The sequence below is a fragment of the Hydractinia symbiolongicarpus genome, chromosome 3, assembly GCF_029227915.1.
Source record: "Hydractinia symbiolongicarpus strain clone_291-10 chromosome 3, HSymV2.1, whole genome shotgun sequence".
In the NCBI taxonomy this organism is placed as follows: Eukaryota; Metazoa; Cnidaria; class Hydrozoa; order Anthoathecata; family Hydractiniidae; genus Hydractinia; species Hydractinia symbiolongicarpus.
The window spans coordinates 28,725,884-28,751,739 of record NC_079877.1 but is presented as its reverse complement, the minus strand read 5'-3'; the positions used below and the strand labels follow the sequence as shown (position 1 = coordinate 28,751,739).

Below are 25,856 nucleotides of genomic sequence, written 5' to 3'. Positions count from 1 at the left end.
GGCATTATAATATAAATAGCCCGGCCTACCTGACTTTTTTTCTTCTAATTCCTACTTGCACTTTGGATTTTTTCTACTTTTCGCGGCCCTGTACCGTGTAGTCCCCGTAAGGCCGGGAGCTATAACTCGGGCTATTTAAATAATCGCAACATTTTTCTCACACAATTAATTGTAAAACTATCATTGATAAGAAATATTATCATTCATAAGAAATATTGGTTGACATAAATCTAAAACCGATAAAGCTTTCGAAATAATCCCTTTTCATAAAACAAAACTTAAGGTTTGCTGTTTGGTTGCTTAAAGCTTCTTGCTTTTTTCACGCATAAAGGAAATCTAAGAAGTCCTGGGAACGAGGTTAAATTCACACTGCAAAGTATTTATATTTAAGTTAACATAATCCAAAAATATTAAAAATTTGGCGGATTGCAGCAAGAGTTGTTACAATGCAACTAACGAAAAAAAATGAAGATACGTAGGATTCGTTGCAATAAGCGATGGTTGGGGTTGTTATCTAAGAAGTCCCTCACCATGTTTCTACATGGAATAAAACACGTTGTAGTGCGGAAAAATTAAAATTGCAGTAAAAAGATGACCATTGTCACACATAGAGGATTAAGGTCAAACTTTGTACCGGATAGGGTGTCTTTTCACAAACTACTGAGCCTATCTGATATGTGAAACGGAATAGTAGCGGCCTGACGCAAAATGCGCAATACTGAACGGCGTCACGTGGACAAACGCATCGAAACAAAATTTTGGCATAATGTAATCCAAATTTCAAGTTTCCAATTGATCCATCAGCGGTTCTTGTAATTTACCGGTACACATTGTGTTCCGGGATGATTTCTCTTCGAAATTATATCTATTTACATCGTGTGAACGTGGTCAAGGAAAGCGTTTACAACGCAGAGAAATTCAGGCGAAGTGAAATTTCACACCGTAGTGAAAAGTGCACTGTTGTTTCAATTCGGGTGAAATTCATTACGAATGTGGCTAGTAAAAGGGTTAAATATTTTGTGTTCTTGACTTTTAAGCGAGGTGAAGTGTTTTTATGGAAATCCCGCAACGATATAAAAACTCGAAGTAAATTGTCACCCGAAGTGAGTTCTACTTCACCTAAAGTAATGGAAATCATGAAATAGTCCTACGAAACACACCGTGCACGGAAGGGACTCAAGGCAGTTTGAGTTCACTTTCGGTTCTCACGTAAACAGCCTCGACTCATGAAATTAAATGTTTGTGCATAGATTTTAGCATTAAGGGAACTATTCTCTAAAGATATAAGAAAAAACGAAAACCAAGGATACCAAGAAACAAAATTCTTTACAAAAATTCTTTACAGCATAAAAAATTATGAGTTACTGAATTCTGATAAAGTATAAAAACACGAGAGTGGGCTAACCACTAGGCTGGCTGTTTTGTAGTAATCGAAAAAGGGTGTAAAAATCAATTTTACTTTTAACGAGCGATAACACACAAAGATTAGTTAAATATTCAGCTAAGTGATTCACCAACTGCATAAGTTATATAAATATAAATGTGCAACCCGGAAAATTTCTGTATATTAAATATAAGTGCATAAAAATATTTACTAAGTCATAATATGAATTTCCACTTAAATTAAGATTTCATGAAACAGAACCAAAACTGTAGTTCTGCAACCTGATTGGTTGATGTCTTCCGTTTCAGTCCACCGCGGTAAAAATTGAACTCATTCTGATTACTCCAAGACAGGACAGTAGTTTTTTTTACGAGGGCAAAAGAATTCCTGGTGTTTCTTTGGTTTAGAAAAAATTATTTAAGTGGAAAAGAAACACTATGATTATCAGAAAAATGAAAGACGAAGGGCAGATTTACACGCGAAAATTCGCCCGCAAAATGCATCTGGGCAAGCGTAGTTTCATTTGTTTTGATATTGGCTCTAAACATTTTCTTCGTGAAAAAGTAGAGACACTTTCTACTTACTAGCGGCGAAATAATTCGCTGTAAACCAATCAAAACGCAAAGTGTTTTTATATTTTTTTGGAAAAACTCATTACTGGGAGAATTCAAAAATGTTTTTGCTGCCGTATTCGCCAACCACAATTCGATTCATGGAAATCCGCCTTACGAACATTGATGTTATCTTTTTCTCATCGCAAACCGACACAAGCCGATTAGTCAACTGTAATTTACATAAATTATAAACTAAATTCAATAAATATTAATACAAAAAACTAAATGTGCGGTTGAACATTTAAATAAAGATAAAAATTACAAAAAAATGTCAGAAAAGTGAACTTTACCTAAGTCTTCATTTTTCGCAGTAGTTATGCCATACAGAGTGCTAAGTTGAATTGCTCAGAAATATTTAAGGAAGATTTTATTCTCAGCAATTTGGTTTCAGCACAGAGAAAATTCTATCAGCAAAAAATGAATATAAGTTACCAAGAAAAATAATAACAAAAATATATATTAAACATGCCTAAACGCTCTCGCTAAATCTAAAAAAAAGAGGAACAAGACTCAACAAATTTCCGTATGTTGTGCAACAATTTCTACTTTGGGGAAGCATGCCACAAAACTCACAGTAATATACTTTTTATTTTAAATGCACAAAACATACGTAGACTGTAAAAATTAACAGTTCAGTAAAGTCAGGCCTCGATAAAATGTTTCTTCTTCAGCTTTAATACCAGACTTACCAGACTTCAATCTTATGTTATACATTGATAACATAAGATTGGGCAAGTTACTACCGATATAAGTATATCCTATTGATTGTTACAGAACATAAAGATTCCCTACTTTAAAGATTCTTAACTATAAAGTCTTAAGGTATGATGACCCCTTTTTAAAGTCAAAAGTTGTGTTTGTAAAAGAAAGGGTATAAGTATAATTGCTTTAAGTACGCTCCCTAGATCTTTCTAATTGTCACCCAGGCTACACGTGTTATGCAAGGTGAGAAAATGGGGACATAATAAACACAGTCTGAGCTTAATATTAAAGCCTCTTTTTCACCAATGGACGAAACATCTAATATGTGTGATATAATATGGGGATTGGAATGAATTGTCTAAATTAAGCATTTCAAGAGTAGAAAGTTTTGTTTGCTTGTTTCCACACCAATAAACAAATTATTACTTTGTGGTAGACAAGTAAAACAAAATGAAATTTAAAAGATTACCTTGGTAACTAATACTGCTTGCATTTCTGCTGACTCCAACCTGACTCAGCATGTAATCAACTACAAAATTAAACATTTTAGTGATGTTTGCTTCTTTATTAGATATAGAAAGGAAAGTTGATATTAAAGAGTTTTAAATCTGTTTTAAGGAGGGAAGGAAGGGTTTCGAGTCTTGTTTGTAAGAGGACTGCAATATTACGGCCTCAATAAAATTAAGGGAAACACAAATGCTATGACATCATTATTTTTCTCCCAAAAACGACTTCTTCATTTCTTCGGGCCTATCTCATCTTCTTAATTTATATTTGATTTATTTGCTTTCAACGTGCAAAGCTCAAGTAAATTTAGATCATAAGACATATTTTTTTAAAAAAAGTGTTTTTTATAGCCAGAAACTAAAGCAGTGGGGGAGGTGTGGTAAATTTACCACTAATCTTCCCTACACAAAAATTAGATTGAGGTGCAATTCAAATGCTTGAATTCCACATTTTTCAATTTGTGAAAACTCCTTTAAAAAGTACATATAAATCTTAATAGAAAGCAAATTACAAGGGCCTACTAGCAGCTTTAGGACAATTAAAAAAACAACAACAATATAAGATAATAATTTAATACAAGACTTACATTCTTGCGGTGTCAGCTTCTCACCAGTTCTTGTCATAACATGCCTGAGATCTTTCATCGTAATCAAGCCTTGTCTTTTGTTGTCATAGACTTTGAACCCCTCAAGAATATCTTTCTCTGGGTTACGTGACTTCTGCATCACTTTCCACATTATATCGAGAAATTCAGGGAAAGTCACCTTTGGTTTTCCTGTAAAACAGATTGTTTTAAAATGCGGAAAGATAGTTTAACAAGTGGGTGACTTTTAAAAATAACAGACACCAGAATAAAAGAATGTGCAATACCTTAAGCAAAAAAATTTAAGGGGCTTGAAAAAATTTGGCAAGAAGAGCATTTTTTTTTAAATACGGCAAATTTAATCCATGCTAAAAACAAAATGCTTCACTATTTACCAAAATAAATTCTCACCAAATTAAAAAGAACATTTGGCTCACAGACAGTTAGCATTGTCATGTTATAACTAACCTAATTTTTGAGTTAACTCGTTCAGCTCCCGTTGTGATGGACACTGTCCAAGGGAACGCATTACTAAAATCATCTGCTCAGTTGAGATCAAGCCATCACTATCTCTATCGTACAAATTGAAACATTCTTTAAATTCTAAAGAAGAAGCATGCACACTACTGATATTACTGAAATTTTACTTGCTTGAATGAATAGATTGAAACTAAAACGTTAACCCTATTCAGAAATGAGTCACTCGAGATTTTATTTTGTAGATAAGGTATATTTAAAGTTTGTTTTAAATTTTACGGTTTTTTTAGGGCATGTTTAAGAAAATTGCCTAAATGTTAAAAATATATATACTAGGAAAAAAGCAAAAAATAGGCAGCAAAAAATTTGTTGTTGTACTAACCAGATATTTGCTCAGAAGAAATATGCTCCGCCTGAATAAAAAAATATTTACACTGTAAGCATTCAGTCATACCAGGTACAAAAATGGATAAATGCACAAAAATATATAAAGCCTCCAGGAACACAGAACGACTCTGAAATCAAAGTAAGATGAAATCATTCACCTTTATATTGTTGTCTCAAAACAGAACGAAGTGGCACAGAGAATGGTATAAAAAATTATCATTGACACAGACAAAACCACTTGGCAAACACTTAATAAGCTTGGTCAATTAGTTTAAAATTTGCTATATCATACGCGTGGAATTGTAAGAGAAAAAACTCTGCTGTTTTTCCATAGGCCATTTCTAGAAATATCTATCTTTCTCATCATTTAAAATGATTGGGCCATTTGACCCCAAGAAAAGCAGGATATATATATTTCAAATTTTGAATAAATTTCAACTCAAGCAGAAGCGAGAACAACACCCAGATTTGGTAAAATTTCCTGATTTTCTAACTTGCGCAGACGCAAGAAACAAACCAGGAATATTTCCGAAAACCGTAACAGTTGCCAAGTAGGGAGCAATGGAATGTGTGTTCTTGACAAGGGAATCTTCTTTTTCGGAGATTAAATCCTCCTAAAAAATGGATAGCACAGTCAGTTGCACAGTCCGATGAATGAAATCTAGTGCTGATACTGAACTTGTTCCATCCTGATAATGTTGATCATTTACCTTAGAAATTGATGAGTATGAAGTGGAAAGACTGAGGAGTGTGAAGTATAGGGGCTACTGGCTAGCTTTAGATATATGAAATTTTTGCTTGAAAGTCTGCACAGTTTTTCCTAATTGCTTTTGCAACCTTGTCAAGGACATGACCTTACTTCATTACTTCCGTCTGACCGCAGTATTAATGTGTATACGATTGTTAACTATTAGGAAATTACTTACCATTTGATTTGATTTATTTGCGTTTAAAATGTTGATGACTTGTTTTGTTTTCTTCTCACTTGTCACTTGTCCGCAAAATAAAAAAAAAATGTCCGCAAATGTTTGTGATGTTCCACGCAATCGATTTTTTCTCCAATGTTTTGATCCTGCATGAGAGCCCCGCACAAGCAACGAAATCCAGATCCACCCCGCGCGCCATGGGGCGTGAGAGATCAGATGATTCAGCTACCGAGCGATTCAGGCTATAAACGTTTCTTACTTAACTTCAGCGTTTTTAGAATCAGCTCATCTTTTATTCAGGTACCTCATGTATTTTAAAAACCTTGTTCCCAGCCGCTTGTCCCCTATTTTTTATAGGAACAGCCAGTATCAATCTTGATAATCTAGGACTACAGAATGGGCAATAGTTTTATCCCGACACCACCGCTTAAGAGTCTTGCCATTAAGCATTGCATAAAATCTTAAGGAAAAAAGTAACGAGTGTACTAAAAAAGCTGTCAGAGAATTTGTATGGTGGATTACATTTAAAATGCTGGTTACGTCTTGTAAAGACGCAAAAGAGCACTGGAAACAAGGTCGACACTAAACCTTGCTTCTGTTTAAGCAACAAACTGTTCTTTTCAACACAACAAGCCGCATTCAAATGAGAACCACAGAGTTTTTTTCTGGCATAGAGCTATGTTTGTAGTAAACTAACTGATCCCAGGAAATAAACGAGGTATACATTTTCAAAATTCGCATTAATTAATCAAACTCGTCCCCAGTGCCTTTTGTCTCTTTTTTTTTACCACCGCTTAAGAGTCTTGCCATTAAGCATTGCATAAAATCTTAAGGAAGAAAGTAACGAGTGTACTAAAAAAGCTGCCAGAGAATTTGTATGGTGGATTACATTTAAAATGCTGATTACGTCTTGCAAAGACGCAAAAGAGCACTGGAAACAAGGTCGACACTAAACCTTGCTTCTGTTAAGCAACAAACTGTTCTTTTCAACACAACAAGCCGCATTCAAATGAGAACCACAGAGTTGTTTCTGGCATAGAGCTATGTTTGTAGTAAACTAACTGATCCCAGGGCGACGCCGTTCAGTAAAAAAAAAAAAGAGACAAAAGGCACTGGGGACGAGTTTGATTAATTAATCTTTTTTAAGGTTTAACGTAAATATCAGTAACGTTCAAAAAGTTACTGCTGGTTATCTTAAAACTTGAAAATACACGATTTATTGGCAATTGCAACACAAAGTTCACTTCGAGGCTTTTTACAATTTCGTGATTTCAGACAAATTTTAGGAGGAAAAGAACTTTTAATAATCAATCATAAATAATTTTATTGGATTATCTAAGGAAACTTGTAGAGTATGGCACTCTGTTGCGACAATATTTGGTTGTGGACATTTAAAAAAACTTTTCGTTCACTCAATGAGCTTTGTCTAACATGTTCAAATATTTTTCCAAAAGCGTTTTATTCAAGTGAAAGATTTTCTTTTAGGCTGCTGCGACCCTGCAAAGTCGAATAGCAAAATTTTCTAAACAAGTAACTCAGGATTTTTTTTTAACTTTTCCGTTCCGTTTGGTTCCAAAAGTTGAATTGAATTTAACTTTTTTCTATGCACCCACGGAAATAAAAAAGCGAGTTTTCAAGTACATATATTTCCTCGGCACGTACCGTATTGGAACGGAAATTTATAAGAGAAGAGATTTTTTTAAGGAAACAGAATCTTCAAAAAAAAAAAACAAAAGAAAAAAAACAATCAAGTTCATTGTTCGTTCTAAGTAAATACAGTGGAAATTAAAGTTGATAAATTATCCGTTCCCTTTCAATCCGATCAAATTATCCACCACATACTTCCTAAATCATTCATTTGTGATAGTATATCGATGTAAATTTAAAAAATAATCTGGTTTTGAAAGCCTCTACCTCGGAATTCCGAAATTTTTCTTAAAACTTGGAAATATTATACTTGCAAAAGCCAAAAAAAAGTAAGGCGATGATGCTTCAAACGTATACATACTAAAAAAAGGTGATTTAATTACAACAATTTCTGGAAATAACATTTTCCCCTTTTCTATCATTGACAATACACACTTGGCTTTTTTCTCAGTAAGCAATTAGAAAATTTAGAAATCACAAATCGTAAAAGTTTATTTAAAAAAGTCCGCAAGTGTTTGAACAATGCTTCTCTCGTAAAATTTCTCTGTTTAAAGTACACAAAGTTTAGCGACGACAAAAGTTAAGCACAAAAAAAAGAAAAAAAAGAATGGATATATCCAATATCCAAAGAAATTAGGTAAAGAGAACCCAACAGAACTCTGAATTTTGGTCGACCCAAAGAGAGGGGAAACTAATAGGGAATGACAAGTCACAAATATCACGAAGTAAAATATCAAGTAAAAAATCGATACTGTAACTTTTTATTTAGCTGTACGTTTGGTTTCATTGAAGTTTCGTGCTAAATAGCGCCGTTAAGGTATTAGGCTTGGATACAATGTATACAAATTACACAAGCATATAGGTAACCTAAGGGAACCGGTTTGACTGCAGCTATTGAATGGAATATTTTAGAAAATTTATTTATAGTTTTACTAGAAAAAAACAGACTGAAAATGACGAACAGCCGGTAACAATGCGAAGTACCATGAGAAAAAAACCATAATAAAAACTTCCTTTCTTGGTAATATAAATTTCTGCATGGGACACTAAAAACAACAATCATTCTGCTAACTTTTTTCATGTCTTACATCGTCATACTGTAAATAACATGATCTAAACACACGAACAAAAACAGAAACATACAGTCCTCAGCTGATTCTCAGCTGTTTCTCCAATCCAGATGTAAAAGAACCGTCAGACTGCGGATTTGCAGAAATAAGTATCGTACATAATATAGCAGGTACAAAAACATAGAATTGCATATAAAAATGAAAAATCCTAAATATACAATATACAAGTCGACATTTTTTATAACTCTTACAAGTTAGAAAAGTAGTTTTTAAAAAAAGTCTTCGAGGGTTTTCTTAGTCCAATTGTTTGCGTTGGCAAAAATTGCCGTTGTTTGCATGTCTGCTTTGTGCGTGAATTAAAAAGGCTGTATACCTAAACCTAAATTTTAACCAGTCAATCGCAATTTTCCAAAAATAACTATTTGCGGAATAAAAAAGAGTTAAAGAAAAGGTTCTTTGTAGAGACCCACTAAATGTACATATTTGTTTAACTGATCATTGCATATAGCAACCTTCACATTCAAGTAAAAAAATCACTAGGATGACTCGCAAATTAAAAATACGCAAAATTATTTAATAAGGTCTAACTGATGAAACTAAAAAGATGATTTTGAGTCTACTGAAATAAGAAAATGCAAAATTATTGACGGAAGCAAAAGAAATTTATGGATGTATGATCACTCCGGAGCAAAAAAAATTACCGGAAGTATGATCACTTCAAAGAAAAAAAAAATTACCGGAAGTATGATCGCTCCGGAGCAAAAAAATTACCGAAAGTATGATCAGTCCAGAACATCACCTACACCTAACAACTGTACAATCGCAAAAATGTCGTAAAGAATTCGCAATTTCATAAATTTAAAAACTCGTCTACTGTCCTCGAAATTTCACGACACCTTTGTTCTGGTTTTGCAAGGATTCATGGGCGAAAGTAATTAAATAGTCCCACGGTTACACATCTTCAAATAAATCTCAGTTAGCTTTGTAATCACAGGATAACATTTACAACTAAAGTCTTCCAGTACTAGACCAGAAGCCTTCGCTAAACATGAAAATAAAAATAAAGGATTACGTTAGCCGCCAAAATTACGAGACCGAATTCACTGTTTACTTGCCTATGTTTTAACCAATCAAATATCTATAAAAAGTCACCAATCACATTCTCGGATAGTGTAATTAATTAAACGTATTCGACTCACAGTTCATTAGAGTCGTATTTTTTGATCTTGTATTTTCGCGTACACGTCAGCATCGATGGAGAGAAACTTCTTTTCTTTACCATCAAAGTAAAACAAAAGGTCGCCGGCTGCGCAACTTGCAGGATTATATCCTTCATCTCGAAGGATATTTTTCTTGAACTTAAAAGTCGATGTTTTCGGGATTTCGCTAGCTAAACGGACGAACACCGGTCTTGCATATGGCGGAAGTGATTTACCCAAAACTTCAGGTAGATGTGATAAATCAACCTACGAATAAAAATATGTAATACTCCAGAATAAAGAAATACTTTCACTGTTATGGACTGCTAAACCATGTAAAGGCGAGAGTGTTCCTAATCAGCTCAGAGCTTCAAGGTTATTGTTCGAAGGGTGACTTACAAACTTCAAATTTACATGACTTACTTTCCCATTTCTTTCAATATATGAACAGACATTAAAAATGCATGATGATCAACATCAACTAAAATTTAAAACCTAACCGCATTCGCTCAACCTTTCTAGCGTACAGTTATCATTTTGCAAGACTCGCGTGCACAGTAGTAAGCATGCATGTGTAAAAATGTGTATTTCCTTACCTTTTTTTCAGCATCAACAATACATGCCATTCCTGCTTTACCTTCCACACCGGGTACTTCTACTCCATACACACAGATTTCATTATCGACAGCTTTGTTGATCACATTCTCAACTTCGTTGGTGGAGACATTTTCACCTTTCCATCTAGTTAAGCAAAAAAAAGGTAGAATAGGAATGATCAACATCAGAGTAAGACATCACAGTTGATCTTTGGAGATAGTAAAAACTTAAATTTTCGAAAGATCACTTTTTCAAAATCCATTGAAACTCCATGACTTAAGGAGTTCACATTTCAGCTTTTTGGAACATTTTCTTCGGTACTCTATATAAAAAGTACACTAACGTCATCATTAGTCAAACGTCTTAGCAATAGCGGCCCTGCTACAACTTTCATCCCTAAAAAGAATCTCTGACCTGGTTTTATGGTCTTTTTGTAAAATAAAATATATTTCAAAGTAAAAAAGTTTGTGAAGGAAACATTAAATACTGTAGTTTTACTACAGATATCTAAGACTATTAAAAGCTGGAAAAAATTTTATGGAAAAAATTCTAACACATTTAACACATTAAGCCGCGACAAAAACCCGCTTAAAAAAAGGCAACCTCAAACGCGAAGTTTTTATTATTTGACCTGTATAACTTTTTTTAAACTTCTAAAAGGTTTCGGTTACGACTCGTACAAAACTAAATTTCCGACGTTATTGTGTCCAATCAACATATCAGTATAGATCGAAAGACAATAAAAATTAGTCAGAAATAAAAATTCAGCAAGATTTAATTTTAGCAAGAATTTTTAGCCAACATGGTGTCCGGTCACGTGCTGATGTTGTTGACAACTCACCTAAATGTATCTCCAGTCCTGTCTTGGAAATAGTAAAAGCCCTCTTCATCTTGAATCAACCGGTCGCCAGTCATAAATGCTGAGTCACCTTTTTTAAAAATATCATATGCAATTTTCTTTTGTGTGGCACTCTTGTTTAAATAACCATCAAATTGTCGCAAGCTATTATCATTTCGAACTTTTCCAACCAATTCTCCGACTTCACCTGGCTGAGCCTCTGAAGCCAATCCATCAGCTCCTCTGATAATGTTGCCTGCACATAAAATGAATATATAATAATAAAAAACAATAGCATTATTTTTTTTTGCCTTTGTAAGAAACACAGCAAATTGTTCACATTCTGGGAAATAATTACAGTTCATAAGAAAATGGAGGTTAAGGACGAGTTTGTAGAAAGTCGGAACAAGCACTATCTTCTTTCGAAGGTATAAAGCGTGTTCACGTCGATATAAACATATTCTATTATATAGCCCCAATTTGACTTTACAGAAACCTACGCCCTTTAGTCCAATGAATGCGCTATTATTATGCAAAAACAGATAGCGTAAAAAAACGCATTATTATATAGCCTCAATTTGACTTTGCTTCCTTATTTCGAAGCTTGAACTACTTCAGTATTGTCAAAATCTTATCTTTAAAAAAAAATTGTTACCTTCTTCATCCACTCTCACAATCTTGATAGGATAAACCCACGGTATCAACACAGAATTAAATCCAACTGCACCGACTCGACCAACACTATTCATCATGTTTGCATTGCCTTCTGTTGCTCCATAAAATTCTCCAATTAAACCAATATTAAACCGTTTTTGAAATTCTTCCCAAATACTTTTCCTTAGACCATTCCCAGTGGCTGCACGAACTTTGTGGGCCTTATCAAAGGGTCCCTTTGGTTGTGCTAACAGATATCTGCAAGTTTCTCCAATGTAATTGATCACTGTAACATTATAATTTGTACAATCTTCAAAAAATCTGCTAGCTGAAAACTTCTTACGAATAACAACTGTGTGTCCAAAGAAAAAAACACCTCCTGATAAAGCAATTCCGCCATTACTGTGATAAAGTGGCAGTGAGTTGTATGCAATATCATCTGCAGTTACTCCTATACCTTTTCCTACGCCCATCGCCATAAAACAATATCTAGATCCCCGTATAACAGCAGCCTTTGGGAAACCAGTAGTTCCTGAGGTGTAAATCAACAACATCTTATCGCTCAATGATAAATCCTCTGGTTTTGGTGGTTGCACAGTTGATGCTTTTTCGATTAATGTTTTTAAATATGTAACATTATTGATAGATGAGCTTTCATTTCCAAAATAATAAAAATCAACTTTCAGATCAGGAGCTATTTCTTCCACAGCTCCTTGCAGTTCATCACTGAATATAATTGACTTGCAATCACAAACAGTAATGCAATGTTTTAAACTCTCACCGCGAAGATTGTAATTAATTAAAGAAGTGATGACGCCAAGTTTTGACAAGCCCAACCAAATGGGAATATACTCTATACGATTCTCCATAATTAGTGCTACAACATCACCTTTGCGGTAACCAGCTTCATAAAAGATGTTCGCAATTTTATTTGCCAAATCATTAGCTTGCTTGTATGTAAGTGTTTCACCAGTTTCAGCTGATATAAACACCACTTTGTCAGGATGTTGTAAAGCTTTCTCTGCAAACACGTCTCCCAACATCTGTTTATTTTTCACAATCTTTCTTATCCCTAGCTCCACTCCCAATATTATTCTGCCAAAATAAAAGTCTCTGCCAAATGTTTTATAAGCTAGCCTAAGCCATTTCCATCCACCTGTCAGCAGGTACATTGCAATGCTACCAGCAAATGCAGTATACCATGACAATCCTAACACCTTTGGACCAGCAGCAGCCACTGCTGCACACGATGCCAGTCGATACATACTGATATTCTTTCGCACGTGTCGGATGAGTTTAGATTGTAATGAAAAATTGCAATGACAGGATGACATCCACTTGTTAGCCCTGAAAGTTATTAAAAGAGTCAGAAAAAATCTCTACAGACAAAAACAAACTTAAAAACGTAAAACATGTTTTTCACACACAAAGGTCAAATAGTGCAAAAACAGTTCCCTATAGAGTTAGCTGTGGCATACAGTTTTAATTAGCACCTGATTGTTTATCCAAGAGGTTTTCAACAAGGTTTTTTTATACCTTACCAACATACCATATTTGACAAACCTGCTTTCAAATAAAAAACACTGTTCAAATAAACAACCACAATAAAACTTTCATGGCAAATTATTGACACATTATTTAAATTGCAAATTTTTTTACTGGATTCCTGACGTAAAAAATTTTATGCTAGAAATGACATAAACACTTCATTTGGGAAAAATTGTCATCTAAAAAAGTGTTTCTTTTTCTTTTTAAAATGCTGATAATTTAGTGTATCACCAAATCAAAAAAAAAACATAAGAAAAAAATACAAACAGGCGCAAATGAGTAAGGCTAGTTTGAGGATATTCTTAAAACTGCCAAAGTTATTCAATGTGCTAAACGAGATCAAACACAATTGCAAAAAAAAACAAAAAAAAAACGCTAAAATATATCATCAAACTAAACAAGATTGTGGTATAAAACGAGCTTCAAAAATTGTGCTTAACCTGGGGAAAACCTGAACAAGTGAAAGAAGTGATCAGAAATAGTCCTATTAAAAAAGAAAATGAAGATTGTGTAACAACAAAACATTAATAAAAAATAAGAAATATTAAATTTTGCGAAAATTTACTCCTTGTACCATTTGGAAACCATAAAAAACTATAAGTTCTTTTGAAATTTGATTAATTTTGCAAGTAACATCAATAAGAATTTTTAAAAAATTGGCAAAAATTCACAAACTCACAAAGTTTCCTTTTCAACATAAAGTTGAAATCACAGTCTTTTTGAGCCATTTCGAGTGACTTAGATATTTCTGTTAGGGGAAATGTCTTTTGATGAGTCACTAGAGATGAACAAGAGTGATTGTTGGTGACTAGAACGTAATTGTGAATGGTTGAGGGTCATTGGTACTTGATTGGGGTCATTCTGAGTTATTGGAAATTATTGGTGGCCATTAGGGGTCAATTTCAGAGCACAGGTCAGTTAAAGTTTTGTTAATTATGCGAAATTATGACATCATTATGTAGCTCTAAAACAAATAATTGCTGTTGTCAATTATAATTTTAATTAATGAATGTTTAAAAAGCAAGTAATTTATATTAATTACATACAAGAACATACAAGAATGTATATTCAATAAAAAAACGAAAAGCTCCATTTTTGTTTTTTTATCATTGTACATTTTTGTATGTTCTTGTATATAATTAATATTACTATGGCAAAGAAATCAATTTTAAATTTCTTATTTTTAAATACTACATTCTCTTTTGTAGTTTATTAGTTAGTCAGTGTGGTTAGGCATTCACGTTCCATGTAATACTATCTTGATAGAAGAATATGTATAGTTGTTGTAATGAGGGATACAGAATATACGTCTTCTGGTCAGAATGTCACGTAATTACCACTTTTCAGTTGACAGAAGACAAACATTTCATGATCATACTCTCACAGAAGAATAAAAAAACTATATTATTAGCAAAAATTCTTCTAAAACTGCACAATATATATATTTCAGATTCAAAGTTAGAAAACAAGGATTCTATAAAAAATTCAGCCCTTGTTCATGAAGAGCTTGAAAGGTATGTTTTCTCTGAAATCGTTATAAATATATATACCCTAAAAATAAGGACCTGAAATTAGTTTAAAAGTTTCACGTTACATTTGTCGAGGTGACAATACTTATTACACAACTTTTTTAAAATTATATATATTTATTGTTGTTTTTTTATTTAATTAAAAGATGGTTTTTTAAAATAAAAAAGTGTTAAAATGCTTCAGGAAAAGATTTGATAACAAAAGAAGTAAAAGTTAAGTATTCTTGGATCTGGGTTAAATTACAAAAATCCTGTTCTAATGATCATAAAGTATTCAAAATTTCCTATATTATATAATTTTTGCTGGTAAACACAAATATGCCACTCTTTTCCCAATAAGTCGTTTATCTCCTTTTGAAATTTGATGGTGTTAACCTGGATTCAAGTATTAACAAAAAAAAAATGATTTGAAGAAGTGTTCTCAGCCTTGGGTCCAGGCAGCCAAAATTCCCCTTTTTCATGTAGCTGGTGTGACAGATCAGTTTAATAGTGTGATGGCCCCTATGGCTCATTTCTCCTCTTAATAAAAGCACTTATTTTTTCCTACTAAATCTTCTCTTCTGTTCGAAACAGTTCTCTTTCAAAGTGAGAAATGCCTTCTATTCCATTAACTTAAAAATTCCCAGGCCCAATTCTGGCCTGCAATGTTGATTGAGAAGAGGGTGCAAATAAGCTGCAAACGCCCACATATATAAGGGCGAGTTCGGGCGACTTTTCAAATTAAATTGACTTGACAGTTCCTGGGGCAAAGCCCAGAGGCAGACTAAGAAAGACTTGGCAGGAGGTTATAAGGACAGACTTCATACAGAAGAAGTTGAGTTCTAACACAGTCTAGATCAGATTGGAAAAGGGTCATTAACATACCCCGTCCAACCCATGCTAGCATGGTAAATGGACGTTAAGCCAAGAATGATGATGATGATGATGATGGTGATTGTCCTCTAAAACTGCCTGCACTCGCCCGGAACATTCCCGAAATGCAATTCCTTGTAACATACCATGTGGACGATAGTTGAAAGAAAGCCCTTGAAGATAAAGGAGCTAATAAAGTTTATATTTAAGTTATTTATCCAGTAAATATTATTATAAACTATCAAAAACAGTTCTTTTAAGAACTCCGCCACCACATATAATAAGTTTATTTTAATTTCTATAGTTTCTTGAATCATTAGTGTCTGTTTTTCTTTTCTTTTTCTGGCATTGTTCGGGTGTATGGGGGGGGGGGGGGGTGTTTCAGGCAAATACTTGATTTTTTTTTAAAACGCAGAACTCACCCGAAAACGCCCGCACTTTTTACGGCTTATGCGGCTTATCAGCACCCTCGTTGATTCAGTTAGATTTTAAAACTTACTTGTTTTTGAATAAATGACATAATAACAGCTCCACGAATGTGCCATCAAAAAGAATAACGTAAAAACCTCAGCCTGATATTTTTATAAAGCACATTTTTATATAAAAAAGCATGTAGTCTGTTTGGTGGACACTATGATGATTTTTAAGGACTCTATCTGAGGGCAACTGTTTTGACATTTATTGTGTCTATTGATAATTGAAAGTACCTACTCTGCTACTAAGCTAAATTCATTTGTGATATTACTTTAATAATGCACATGCACCAGGACATAAAGATGTTGGTAAATTGGAGAGCAAAACTTCTCGCAAGAAGTGAAACAAATATACAGACCATGGGTGCAAAATTGCTGACCATATTTCTTATATAAGTTAAAGAGAAGTTTTCTGGCCACACGCAGAGAAGCGTTAAGTGCAGAAGACAAGTTTTAAAACACTGCTGAAGAGAAGTGTCAGAATACAAAAGAGAATTGCCTAAATCATAAATAGAAATGTTTTTAAATTGGAAGAAAAGTGAGCCTCAGGGGCCATCGTATAATAGATACAAAAAATTCTACTAACATTTTAATAACGACTTACCTTGGTTGGCATCAATCGAGTACAAAGCACAAAGTACAAAATCACAACTATCAAAGCCAAACCATGCCAGAAGGTTAAAGTCCACAACAAGTATGGCGATATACCTTAATCCGAAACGGAATGTTCGGGTGAATTTATATCCCGAAAAAAAAGACCAAAAATTTCCTTGTTTTCATTTTTTAAAGGTTTTTTTTTCACCAACTTAAAAACAAAAAAAAAGCCTGAAATTAGTTCTCCTATTGGAACGCAACCTTTCTTTATTCTGCTTTTGACTTAAAGCTAATTTTCAGTTTTGTCACGCGCACTTTTGTCCCTCCTTTAAAGGTCACTCCAAATGGTCTGTGTCTCACACTAAATCGGATGTTATACCAAGTTATTACCGTGGCCAAATGTTGACTGCTTCTGATCTACTTAGTGTCTGTTTTTTTAACATTAACAATCGACAAAAACTTACTTTAGATGGCATAGCCCTACTTAGCATATAAGTGAAAATGCTTGCCTTTAAGCAGACGTCCTACTCAGGGTGGAACATTCGCATTTGCGAACCCTGAACCCACGCTTCACGTGTCAATCACACCGGTAGCATTGATTACTTTTCTTCTCTTGTGCTTTGCTTTTGCCAGACATTTTTACTTTTTTCACGTAATGATATATATCACACATTTTGCACGTAATTTATTTAATTAGAAGGTGATTTGCTATTAGCTACAATAACTATTTAGCTCGCTACTATTAGCTAACTAGCTAGCTATAGATAGCTAGGCTCATAAGTCAGCTAGCTACAAAGCGCAGTGCAGTGGTTTACATTTTGTGTGGTTGTGCTTAGTTGACCTAGCTAGCCAGCCAACTACAGGTACTAAATTCAAGAATACACATGTATTTAGTTTTATAGTTACCACAAGGGGTGCTTTTCATGCCGTGCATAACCTATCATTGGCTGTTATTTTTAACTATTCAACACAGCATTTTTATTATATTGATGTTATACCTTTAATATGAGATGCTAAGTAGAGGAGTTCACAGTTTCAGCTAACCATTGTTTAGATAAATCTTTCTTTTTATGCAATCAGATCATAGCAATTAAAGTAATCATCTGTTTTTCTGTTTTTAATGATGCTAAACTAAAAGTTTAGCACATGTTAATTGGGGTTACAGAAGGAAAGGTGTGCCTCCATTGACTCCTACTATATGGCTGGTTCACTAGTGTTTTGTCATTCTGCATTATTAATTTTATGAATGTATTGGTAACCTATGACTAATAGTTAACACTATAATAATTTAACTAAAATAGACTACCTAAGCTTGTTACTTAAGGCCATAGGTCCATACCACAAGCAGCAGGGGAGGGGGTAAAAAAAAAACAGAACACAGTAAGCCTCTTGCTCTTGGACTGCATATGAAACAAAATGTTACATTTTTTTCACATAAATCTGTTCTATTAGGTGGCTATTTTGCTATGGCTATGTTCACTGAATTATAAAAATAACAGTTGGCACAGTTTGTACAATGTCACAAATTTGTCAATTGTCTTGTCTAATGAAGCCTCAACACCTCAGCCCATACCCCAAATATAACTGCAAACTATTTAAGAATACATTTTCTACCACTTCTGAACCATACCAATTAACAGACATAAATGGAAGTAATAGATTGATTAAATCATTCCTTTTTCCAACGTTTTTATTTTTATTTTTATTTTCCTGTTTATTTTATTTATATATATAGTTGATTTATTTATCTATTTATCTAAGTATAATTGTTAACACTTTATTATTCATTTTCCAAAACAAATTAATATCTCCCCAACAACAGTTTTATCCCCTATTGTAAGTTTTCTTTTTTTATTACCCTTCCGTATTTCTTTTTTGTACTTTTCAGAACTATTATTTTTGAATATATAAGTGAGCTTGTAAAAATCCTGAAAACCTTGAATTGTAAACTTTTAAATTTATGATTGTTGATGCAATTAAACTATGTAAATAATAAATTTTTTTAAAAAAAATGAAGTTTGTCATCTATACAGCAATGCTAGAAGTCGTGTCAGGATTAACGATTCACTTAGTGATGAATTTAGTGTAAATGTTGGTGTACATCAGGGTTCTGTACTTAGTCCTTTGTTGTTTGTTCTAGTCGCTGTCAATGGAGTTCAGAACAGGTTGTACATGGGAGTTTTTTGATGCAGATGATTTGGTTCTCATAGCAGAGTCGATGGAAGAATTAGTTGAAAAGTTTGAGAAGTGGAAGAACGGACTAGAAGAGAAAAGGGCTAAGGGTGAACACAGAAAAGTCTAAAGTCGTGATTAGTAGCATTGCAGCCAAGTGTGACCTTGTAGTTGGAAAGTGGCCTTGTGGAGTTTGCAGGAAAGGGGTTGGTAGTAACTCAATTTTTTGTCAGACTTGCAAGCATTGCAGTAGTATTGGTGGAAGGTTAAGAGCTGACATTCATTTTGTATGTAAGTATTGCAAAGGTGAGATTATAGAGAATGAAGTATTTCTAGCTTCAATGATGTACAGCAGTGGCTCATTAGAGATAGTTGAGAACTTCTGTTACTTGGGTGATATGTTGGGCAGTGAAGGGAGTGTTGGAAGAAGTGTTACTTTCAGGATAGGTTTTGCTTGGAAAAAGTTCAGAGAGTTACTTCCTTTGTTGACTAGCAGAGTCTTGTCAATTGAGTTAAAAGGAAGGTTGTATGAGGCCTGTGTAAGAAGTGTTATGTTGACATGGGCAGTGAAGCAGAAAGATCTTGACTGTTTAGAAAGGAATGATATGAGAATGGTTAGGTGGATGTGTAACGCCAGTCTGAGAGACAGAAGGAGTTCAGATGAGCTAAGAAGCAGGTTAAGTATCCGTAGAATTAAAGATGTTATCCAGATAAGAAGATTGAATTGGCTGGGACTTAAAAAGAATGGAGGGGGCTAATTAGGTAAGAAAGGGTAGAGACTTGATAGTTCCTGGGACAAAGCCCCAGAGGCAGACCGAGAAAGACCTGGCAGGAGGTTATAAGGACAGACTTGATATAGAGGAAGTTGAGTTTAGATCTAACACAGTCTAGATCAGATTGGAAGAGGGTCATTAATATACCCCGTCAAACCCATGCTAGCATGGAAAACGGACGTCAAGCCGAGAATGATGAGAATGATAAATAGGTTAAATTGGAAAGTTCAGCCAGCATAACGCTTCTTTTCGAAATTGAAAGAGCTGGCATATCTGAGTGCAGCATAATAAGTATAATATTTTCCATAGTGGCCTTTAATATTTGTTAGGTGTGATGTGTTATATATATTTTAAGTTTTGATTTATCAGAAATGTCTTTTTGAATGATCAGACTTTAACAGTGTATAACGATCAAACCTATAACTGTGTTAAAACAAGTGGAAAACAGCAAATTTAGTATGCTTTACTAAAGTATATATATGTTGAAGTCACTTACAAATGGCCAAAAAATTGATGTTAATTTTTTATGACAGTTGTTAATTTAAATCAAACCATGTCTATTGATACTAAAGACTTGTTGCGTAAAAAAAGAAAAGCTGTGGAAAGTGAAGATAATGGAACAAGTGTAAAACGAACCAAGACAACTTTAGTATGTTCTTTTACATATTTAATGTGTTAGTAACAATATATACATACCGTAAATGACAGATTAAGGACCCAGGACTCAATTAGGCTCCCAGGACTCAATTAGGTGCCCATCCGACTAAGAGCCAAAGTGTAGAGAAAAAAATTTGTAAAAGTGCCCTGGTTCCGATTAAGCACTTGCTGCTACACAAGTAGCAGTTTTGGACCTAGGCGCTTTTTCAGAAAAAAACATAAACTAATGAGACAACATGGTTTTTAGTTGAACATATATTTCAGCATAATGGAGGAAACTTAATAACGTGTGTACAAATCAATTTCACTTCAAAGTGAGGATGATGAAGAAGAGAAATTAGACTTATTGGTTAGTGTTTCTTTAATAACACAAAAAAAAAAAAATTTAGTGAAAAGGTAAACTGTATTAGTGATTTTAGTGATTTTTTTTTTAACTACACATGACTTAATTTGAGCACCCGGTCTAAATAAGCATCCACATTGAAAGTTCAAAAAAATTTAAGCACCCAGGACGCTTAAACGGTCATTTACGGTATGCAAATGTATTAACTGCTTCCTGAATTCACATTGCTTTCATTTATCTCTAGGTTATACTAACTAATCCTTTTATTTTGATTATTTTACCCATGGTGTAAATGGCAGTACTAAGATAATATGGCACATCAGCTCTCAACACAGAAAAAAATATAATTACATATAAGTCTCCAGTTGTATTTTCCACCTAATATATTTCGATAGAAATTGCATCATTAGATTAGAATATTTGCTTATAATTTTAAACACTTATGGATTATGTAGTTAACTTTTAAGAGTTAGAAATTTTACAATTGTGTATCTATATCTTTAATTCTTAGGAGGATCTAATCTTGGCACCGTCCGATCCAGCAATAATACACAATGAAAATAGTCCCAGTGCTGATAAATGGCCAAAAAGAGAAAAAGCCCTTACATTTGAAGAAGCCAAAAAAGGAACAGAAGGTTTGATAAATAAACATAAATCTTGTTGAGAGGTTTTGCGATTTCTTTCAGACTTTTAACAAGCTTTCAGTACAAATTTGTTTAATAAGATAACCTAAAAATCATGTATATGACGTTTTATATAAAAATATAGATTCTGTACATTACTAATATCAGGTTTTTATCCATCTATTTAGTGAAATTTTGGAGAACCTTAATTTTTGTGAAAAAAATTTTCAGAGAGCTTCCAATAATTCTTAAAATGCCTAATTGCCAATCTGTTATGCAATGCAAAATGTATCAAATCGTTAGTTTTTATAAACTTTTCTTTTAGTTCCAGTTCGAGTTTATGCAGATGGTGTGTTTGATCTTTTCCATAGTGGACACGCCCGTGCATTAATGCAAGCCAAAAACTTGTTTCCAAATACATACTTAATTGTTGGAGGTATTTAGAGTTGTAGCTGTTACTGCTGCTACAGTTTACTCACAGATCCCCTAATTTTTTATTTATATAATCCTTGTACTTACCTTTTTAAAACCATTTTATGCCACAACAGAAGTTTACCATATACATCAAGATTCCCTTTAAGAATAAATTTAAACTGTAAAATCTTAGCGGTTTGTTAAAAGTGGTATAGGGCCATACATGATCAGCGTTTGATCATCTCTGACTAGACATAACTTTTGATGGACATGTGATTTTTTTAGTGCTAAAATTTTGTATCTTTTTCTAATTTTTATTCGAGTTTGTGATGAAGAAGAGGAGATTGTAGTTTGGATGGGTAATTTTTTAAGTTTTGAAAACAGATACTTCATGATGTTCTGTTGGTAACCAGGAGTTACAAAAGTGATGCTAAGTGTGATGTTTTGGTACTATTAAATAAAATACAATGTTTCTGCAAAAAAAACAAGATAGCAAAATAATTGTTTGTCTGTGTATCTCCTGCTGGCTCTTAATCCCCCTCTCCCATAGTACTGTACTATATTAAAAAATCCCAGGCTTGATATAGTTAAAACATCCTTAATTTATATCTACCATATCCACATAATGTTTTTTAAAAAAGATAATTTTACTAATGAATTAGAGGTATTTTTTTAAGTTCTAATGATGCTAGCATACATGGCTTAAAAGGTTTCACTACCATGACTGAAACAGAGCGTTATGATGCTCTCTGCCATTGTCGTGATACTGGATGTATTTTGTTTTAGCTTCTAATGATGCTAGCACACATAGATTAAAAGGTTTCACTACCATGACCGAAACAGGGCGTTATGATGCTCTCCGCCGCTGTCGTTATATTGGATGTATTTTATTTTAGCTTCTAATGATGCTAGCACACATAGATTAAAAGGATTCACTGTCATGACCGAAACAGAGCGTTATGACGCTCTCCGCCACTGTCGTTATATTGATGAGATTATTTGTGGTGATATTCCATGGATAATAGATTTAGAGTTTTTGGAAAAGCATAAGGTATACCACCTTGGTGTTGTTTTTGGTTTGTTTTATCTTTATGTATAATGTCATCATTTGGCTTCAAATTCTTTCTGCTTTGTCATTTATTTTTTGTTTTCCTTCAGTCAATAAGTTATAACCAAAAAACTAATATTATACAATATTAGTTTTTTGGTTATAAAAAAATCAACCTTTTCATTCTCCTTCATTTTTGAGAACAAAATATTAGAAAAAGATGGAAAAATCTCTTTATTCTCCCTCTCTCCTCTATTTCAAGTTTTCTGTATCAAATTTTGATATTTATGTTGAGAGTCTGCGAAGAAGTGTTATTCTAAATGCACTGGCATCTCCAACTAAACATACATCGGCGTTTCACCCAATTTGTTATTTTCCATGGGTTATCAAACTTGACGTCGTGTGTGTTCCCTTTAGATCGACTTTGTCGCACATGATGATCTACCATATAATTCTGCTGGTCAAGAAGACATTTACAAGTCAGTAAAAGAAGCGGGAAAATTTTCTGCCACACAGCGCACTCCGAGTATTTCAACTTCTGATCTTATAACAAGAATTGTTAAAGATTACGATATGTACGTGCAAAGAAACTTGGCCAGAGGATACAGTAGAAAAGACCTGAATGTTGGTTTTATTAAGGTATGAGATTTATTAAGGTATAAGATTCAATCTCTTTAATTTCTGTAATCTTGTGCAATTTATTGTGAGAAAGGACACGCAATTATTTTGCTCTTGCACATTTCCACGACAGCACGGACTCCGATAAACAAAAGAGTAAGTTTGGCCGAAGCGTGCTAAAAGCTATATACGGGCATCTACAAAAGCTCTTCAAAGCCTATCAACTACGAATTATTAGCAAGTCATGATGCTGCTTTGTATGATTTTCTTAAACTGTTACCATAGTCTACTTAAAAGATAACCAATTAGATTCTCTGTTGATTGTTGTGTTAGAAGATCATTTATTCCCCTATTTTTGTGCTTTTTGTGTGTATTAGAAAATCATTTATTCCCCTATTTTTGTGCTTTTAAGGAGAAAGAATTAGCTGTGAAAGAGCGATATCAAAAAATTAAAGGAAAATCTCAAGAAATTATCACCACATGGGAGGATAAATCTCGTGAATTTGTCATGGGATTTATTGACTTGTTCGGGAAAGACAGTGTCGTCGTGAGTTTTTTTATATTTTCTAAATCTATTTTAACCTGTGTGTGAGAACGCAAATCAGAGATTTTTTGTGTAATAAAATATAAACCATCAAATGTCAAAGTTTGTAACGCAGTTCGTCAATTTTGAATTCATTTTTTTATTATTAAAATATAGATATTTTTTTCAAAATCATTAAAAACCTATTTTCCTCCAAAATCTTACAGGGACATTGGGGTGAATTTTCGTTTGATCAGGGAATTGTAGTTTACGGCTTCTTACTAGCTACTTGTCTTTTTTGAAAGTTCTGGTGTTGCGAGGGATGAAAGCACATGTTAAGCATTTTGAGTATGCTTTCTAGCGTATTGCATTGTTGCTATCGATAGCACACCTGCATCGTTTCGCATGTTCTAGGGGCTGTCACACCTCTAGATAAAACTGTTAAGTAGTGGTAAACAAACATGGCTCAGGTTTTTGGATTTTTTTTAGACTGATTTATGGGCGCGTGGAAAAAACCGTCTATCAATTACTGGTCAAAAAATCAAATCCGCTTTCTCTCCGTCTCACTCGCCGACTTATGATAACGGGGAAGGTGGTTCGCCATCAAGTTTTCATGCCGAGATAAGTGATGATGAAGTCGAGGGCTGGGGAGAGGAAAACAAGGAACCTGAAAAGTAATTGTGATCCAAGCAATAATTTTAACAAATGTGGTTTGATTTTTAGCGTGGTATGTTTTGAAAACTTGTTACGCCATGCGCTTAGATGGTTTGAAATTAATTTATTATGCGCAGATATGTATATGATTTTGCATTTTAAGTATTTTAAGGGTCAAAGGCGAAGGTTTTTCGAAATGTTGAACTTCCAAGTGTTGTATTGTTCAAAAATCCTAGTCATGATGTTGATTTCAAACTCAAATTGAGCTAAAATAAATCCTGAAATTTGAGACACATTTCAGGTAAACAAAACAAATATCCTGGTTATTTATAATCTTTTTGTGGCATCCTTGATCAAGTGATGTGCGCCTGAAGCTTGAGTATTTATTCCCATTTCGCCATCTTTTTTAACTGTTGCGAAGCTTGTATGGAATCCAATGAAAACGTAATATCGCACGGGAGGACAATGTACAAAGGGTATCCCACAGCGTATGTTGTAAGTGTATAATTTATTTTTAACGAAAAGAATTTATTATTTAATGGACACGAAATATATTTGGTGCATGCTTCTTTTTTGACCTTGTTTTTGTAGCATGCTTGGAAAAAAACTAAGCCAAGAAGATGAGTTTAATTTCATTTGATTTTTAAAAATTTTATTTAGCATTGTTCTGATCACAACCCATCCAATTTAAATAGCCGGAAATTTTAATTTGATAAAGAAATATTGATTTTTTTTTTACTGGTAAACTTATAGAACCTCGCAAGTCAGTCCCAAAATTATTAACATCGTTTGTTTGTATATTTAAGCCTTGCTCACACTAAGGGGTTAACGGCGCTAGTAAGAAGTGCAAATGCGTTAAACACATTAACAGTAGTTAAATCGCCGGTATTAAGGGAAGACGTAGGCGTTAGCCGATAAGCGCCCTTATTGCGTTTAGCCCTTCAACAATCCATTCTCTTGCTGATCACACTTTTTACCACGTTGAAGTTGATAACCCCAGTGTGAACAAGAATTTAAGATTTAGCATTTTAAATTTGTAGTAGTAAATCTTATTTATAAATAACGATATTTCTTTTGTATTTGGAATAGTAAGAAAAGAGAAGGTATACCTGAAAATCTATCTCAATTTATTATTTTCTCTCACTTTAGACGCGCCATCAAACTTTTCCATAGGTGAGGTAAAATTTTTTTTTCGATTATCGTGGCTTACATTATTGACTCGCACCAGTTAGATTTTTTTGTTAGCGGCTTGTTATTTTTCTGTTGTGTTGAAATATATTTAGAAATATTTTTTAAAACCACGGTTTACAAACCTAACTAGAATAAACAACCATGTATATGTCATCGGATGTAAGTTTTGATTGAAGAGAAACTGCGACAAGAAATGCGATTGGAAACATCTCATAGCTCCTTACTTTTTCAAGGTTTTCATAACAGAGGGTTTAAAGCC

General features: G+C 33.7%; 3 protein-coding genes across 5 annotated transcripts; 1 reads left to right on the top strand and 2 right to left on the bottom strand.

Moving 5' to 3' along the window:
- Window positions 1–1,307: 1,307 nt before the first annotated feature.
- Window positions 1,308–7,586, bottom strand: LOC130637018 (uncharacterized). Its single transcript, XM_057446871.1, has 11 exons — window positions 7,495–7,586; window positions 7,423–7,425; window positions 7,243–7,294; window positions 6,369–6,511; window positions 5,885–5,969; window positions 5,581–5,805; window positions 4,650–4,680; window positions 4,259–4,393; window positions 3,794–3,982; window positions 3,170–3,229; window positions 1,308–2,486 (listed from the first exon to the last, which is right to left on the bottom strand). Exons 1-11 carry the CDS (start codon window positions 7,584–7,586, stop codon window positions 2,458–2,460), a joined length of 1,044 nt encoding a protein of 347 aa, XP_057302854.1. The 3' UTR covers window positions 1,308–2,457.
- A 703-nt stretch (window positions 7,587–8,289) lies between these two features.
- On the bottom strand, window positions 8,290–16,920 carry LOC130636674 (long-chain fatty acid transport protein 4-like). 3 transcript variants are annotated; one of them, XM_057446472.1, is made up of 6 exons: window positions 15,527–16,093; window positions 11,587–12,932; window positions 10,935–11,187; window positions 10,093–10,237; window positions 9,497–9,763; window positions 8,290–9,339 (listed from the first exon to the last, which is right to left on the bottom strand). In XM_057446472.1, the coding sequence occupies exons 1-5, from the start codon at window positions 15,538–15,540 to the stop codon at window positions 9,503–9,505; spliced, it is 2,019 nt and encodes a 672-aa protein (XP_057302455.1). In that variant the 5' UTR covers window positions 15,541–16,093; the 3' UTR covers window positions 8,290–9,339; window positions 9,497–9,502. The 3 variants fall into 3 exon arrangements, with proteins under 3 accessions (XP_057302455.1, XP_057302456.1, XP_057302454.1); XM_057446473.1 differs by lacking the exon at window positions 15,527–16,093 and adding an exon at window positions 16,592–16,920 and having other exon boundaries at window positions 8,290–9,763; XM_057446471.1 differs by having other exon boundaries at window positions 8,290–9,763.
- Window positions 16,921–17,192: 272 nt separating this feature from the next.
- On the top strand, window positions 17,193–25,532 carry LOC130636676 (choline-phosphate cytidylyltransferase A-like). Its single transcript, XM_057446476.1, has 7 exons — window positions 17,193–20,175; window positions 21,038–21,161; window positions 21,475–21,585; window positions 22,460–22,614; window positions 23,029–23,250; window positions 23,642–23,776; window positions 24,242–25,532. Exons 1-7 carry the CDS (start codon window positions 20,053–20,055, stop codon window positions 24,428–24,430), a joined length of 1,059 nt encoding a protein of 352 aa, XP_057302459.1. The 5' UTR covers window positions 17,193–20,052; the 3' UTR covers window positions 24,431–25,532.
- Window positions 25,533–25,856: the final 324 nt, after the last annotated feature.

What these genes read in the sequence shown, in the direction of transcription:
- LOC130637018 (XM_057446871.1), bottom strand. Translation starts at nt 7,586, where the DNA reads ATGTATACGTTTGAAGCATCATCGCCTTACTTTTTTTTGGCTTTTGCA. An exon ending in GGCAAGACTCTTAAGCGGTG is followed by an intron (nt 5,970 to 6,368) that starts GTAAAAAAAAAG and finishes CCCATTCTGTAG; the next exon opens with TCCTAGATTATCAAGATTGA. An exon ending in TTCTTCTGAGCAAATATCTG is followed by an intron (nt 4,394 to 4,649) that starts GTTAGTACAACA and finishes CTTCTTCTTTAG; the next exon opens with AATTTAAAGAATGTTTCAAT.
- LOC130636674 (XM_057446471.1), bottom strand. An exon ending in AGGACTGGAGATACATTTAG is followed by an intron (nt 10,238 to 10,934) that starts GTGAGTTGTCAA and finishes TTGCTTAACTAG; the next exon opens with ATGGAAAGGTGAAAATGTCT. An exon ending in TTGTTGATGCTGAAAAAAAG is followed by an intron (nt 9,764 to 10,092) that starts GTAAGGAAATAC and finishes TTTTATTCGTAG; the next exon opens with GTTGATTTATCACATCTACC.
- LOC130636676 (XM_057446476.1), top strand. Translation starts at nt 20,053, where the DNA reads ATGACAGTTGTTAATTTAAATCAAACCATGTCTATTGATACTAAAGAC. An exon ending in AACGAACCAAGACAACTTTA is followed by an intron (nt 20,176 to 21,037) that starts GTATGTTCTTTT and finishes TTTAATTCTTAG; the next exon opens with GAGGATCTAATCTTGGCACC. An exon ending in TGAATGTTGGTTTTATTAAG is followed by an intron (nt 23,251 to 23,641) that starts GTATGAGATTTA and finishes TGTGCTTTTAAG; the next exon opens with GAGAAAGAATTAGCTGTGAA.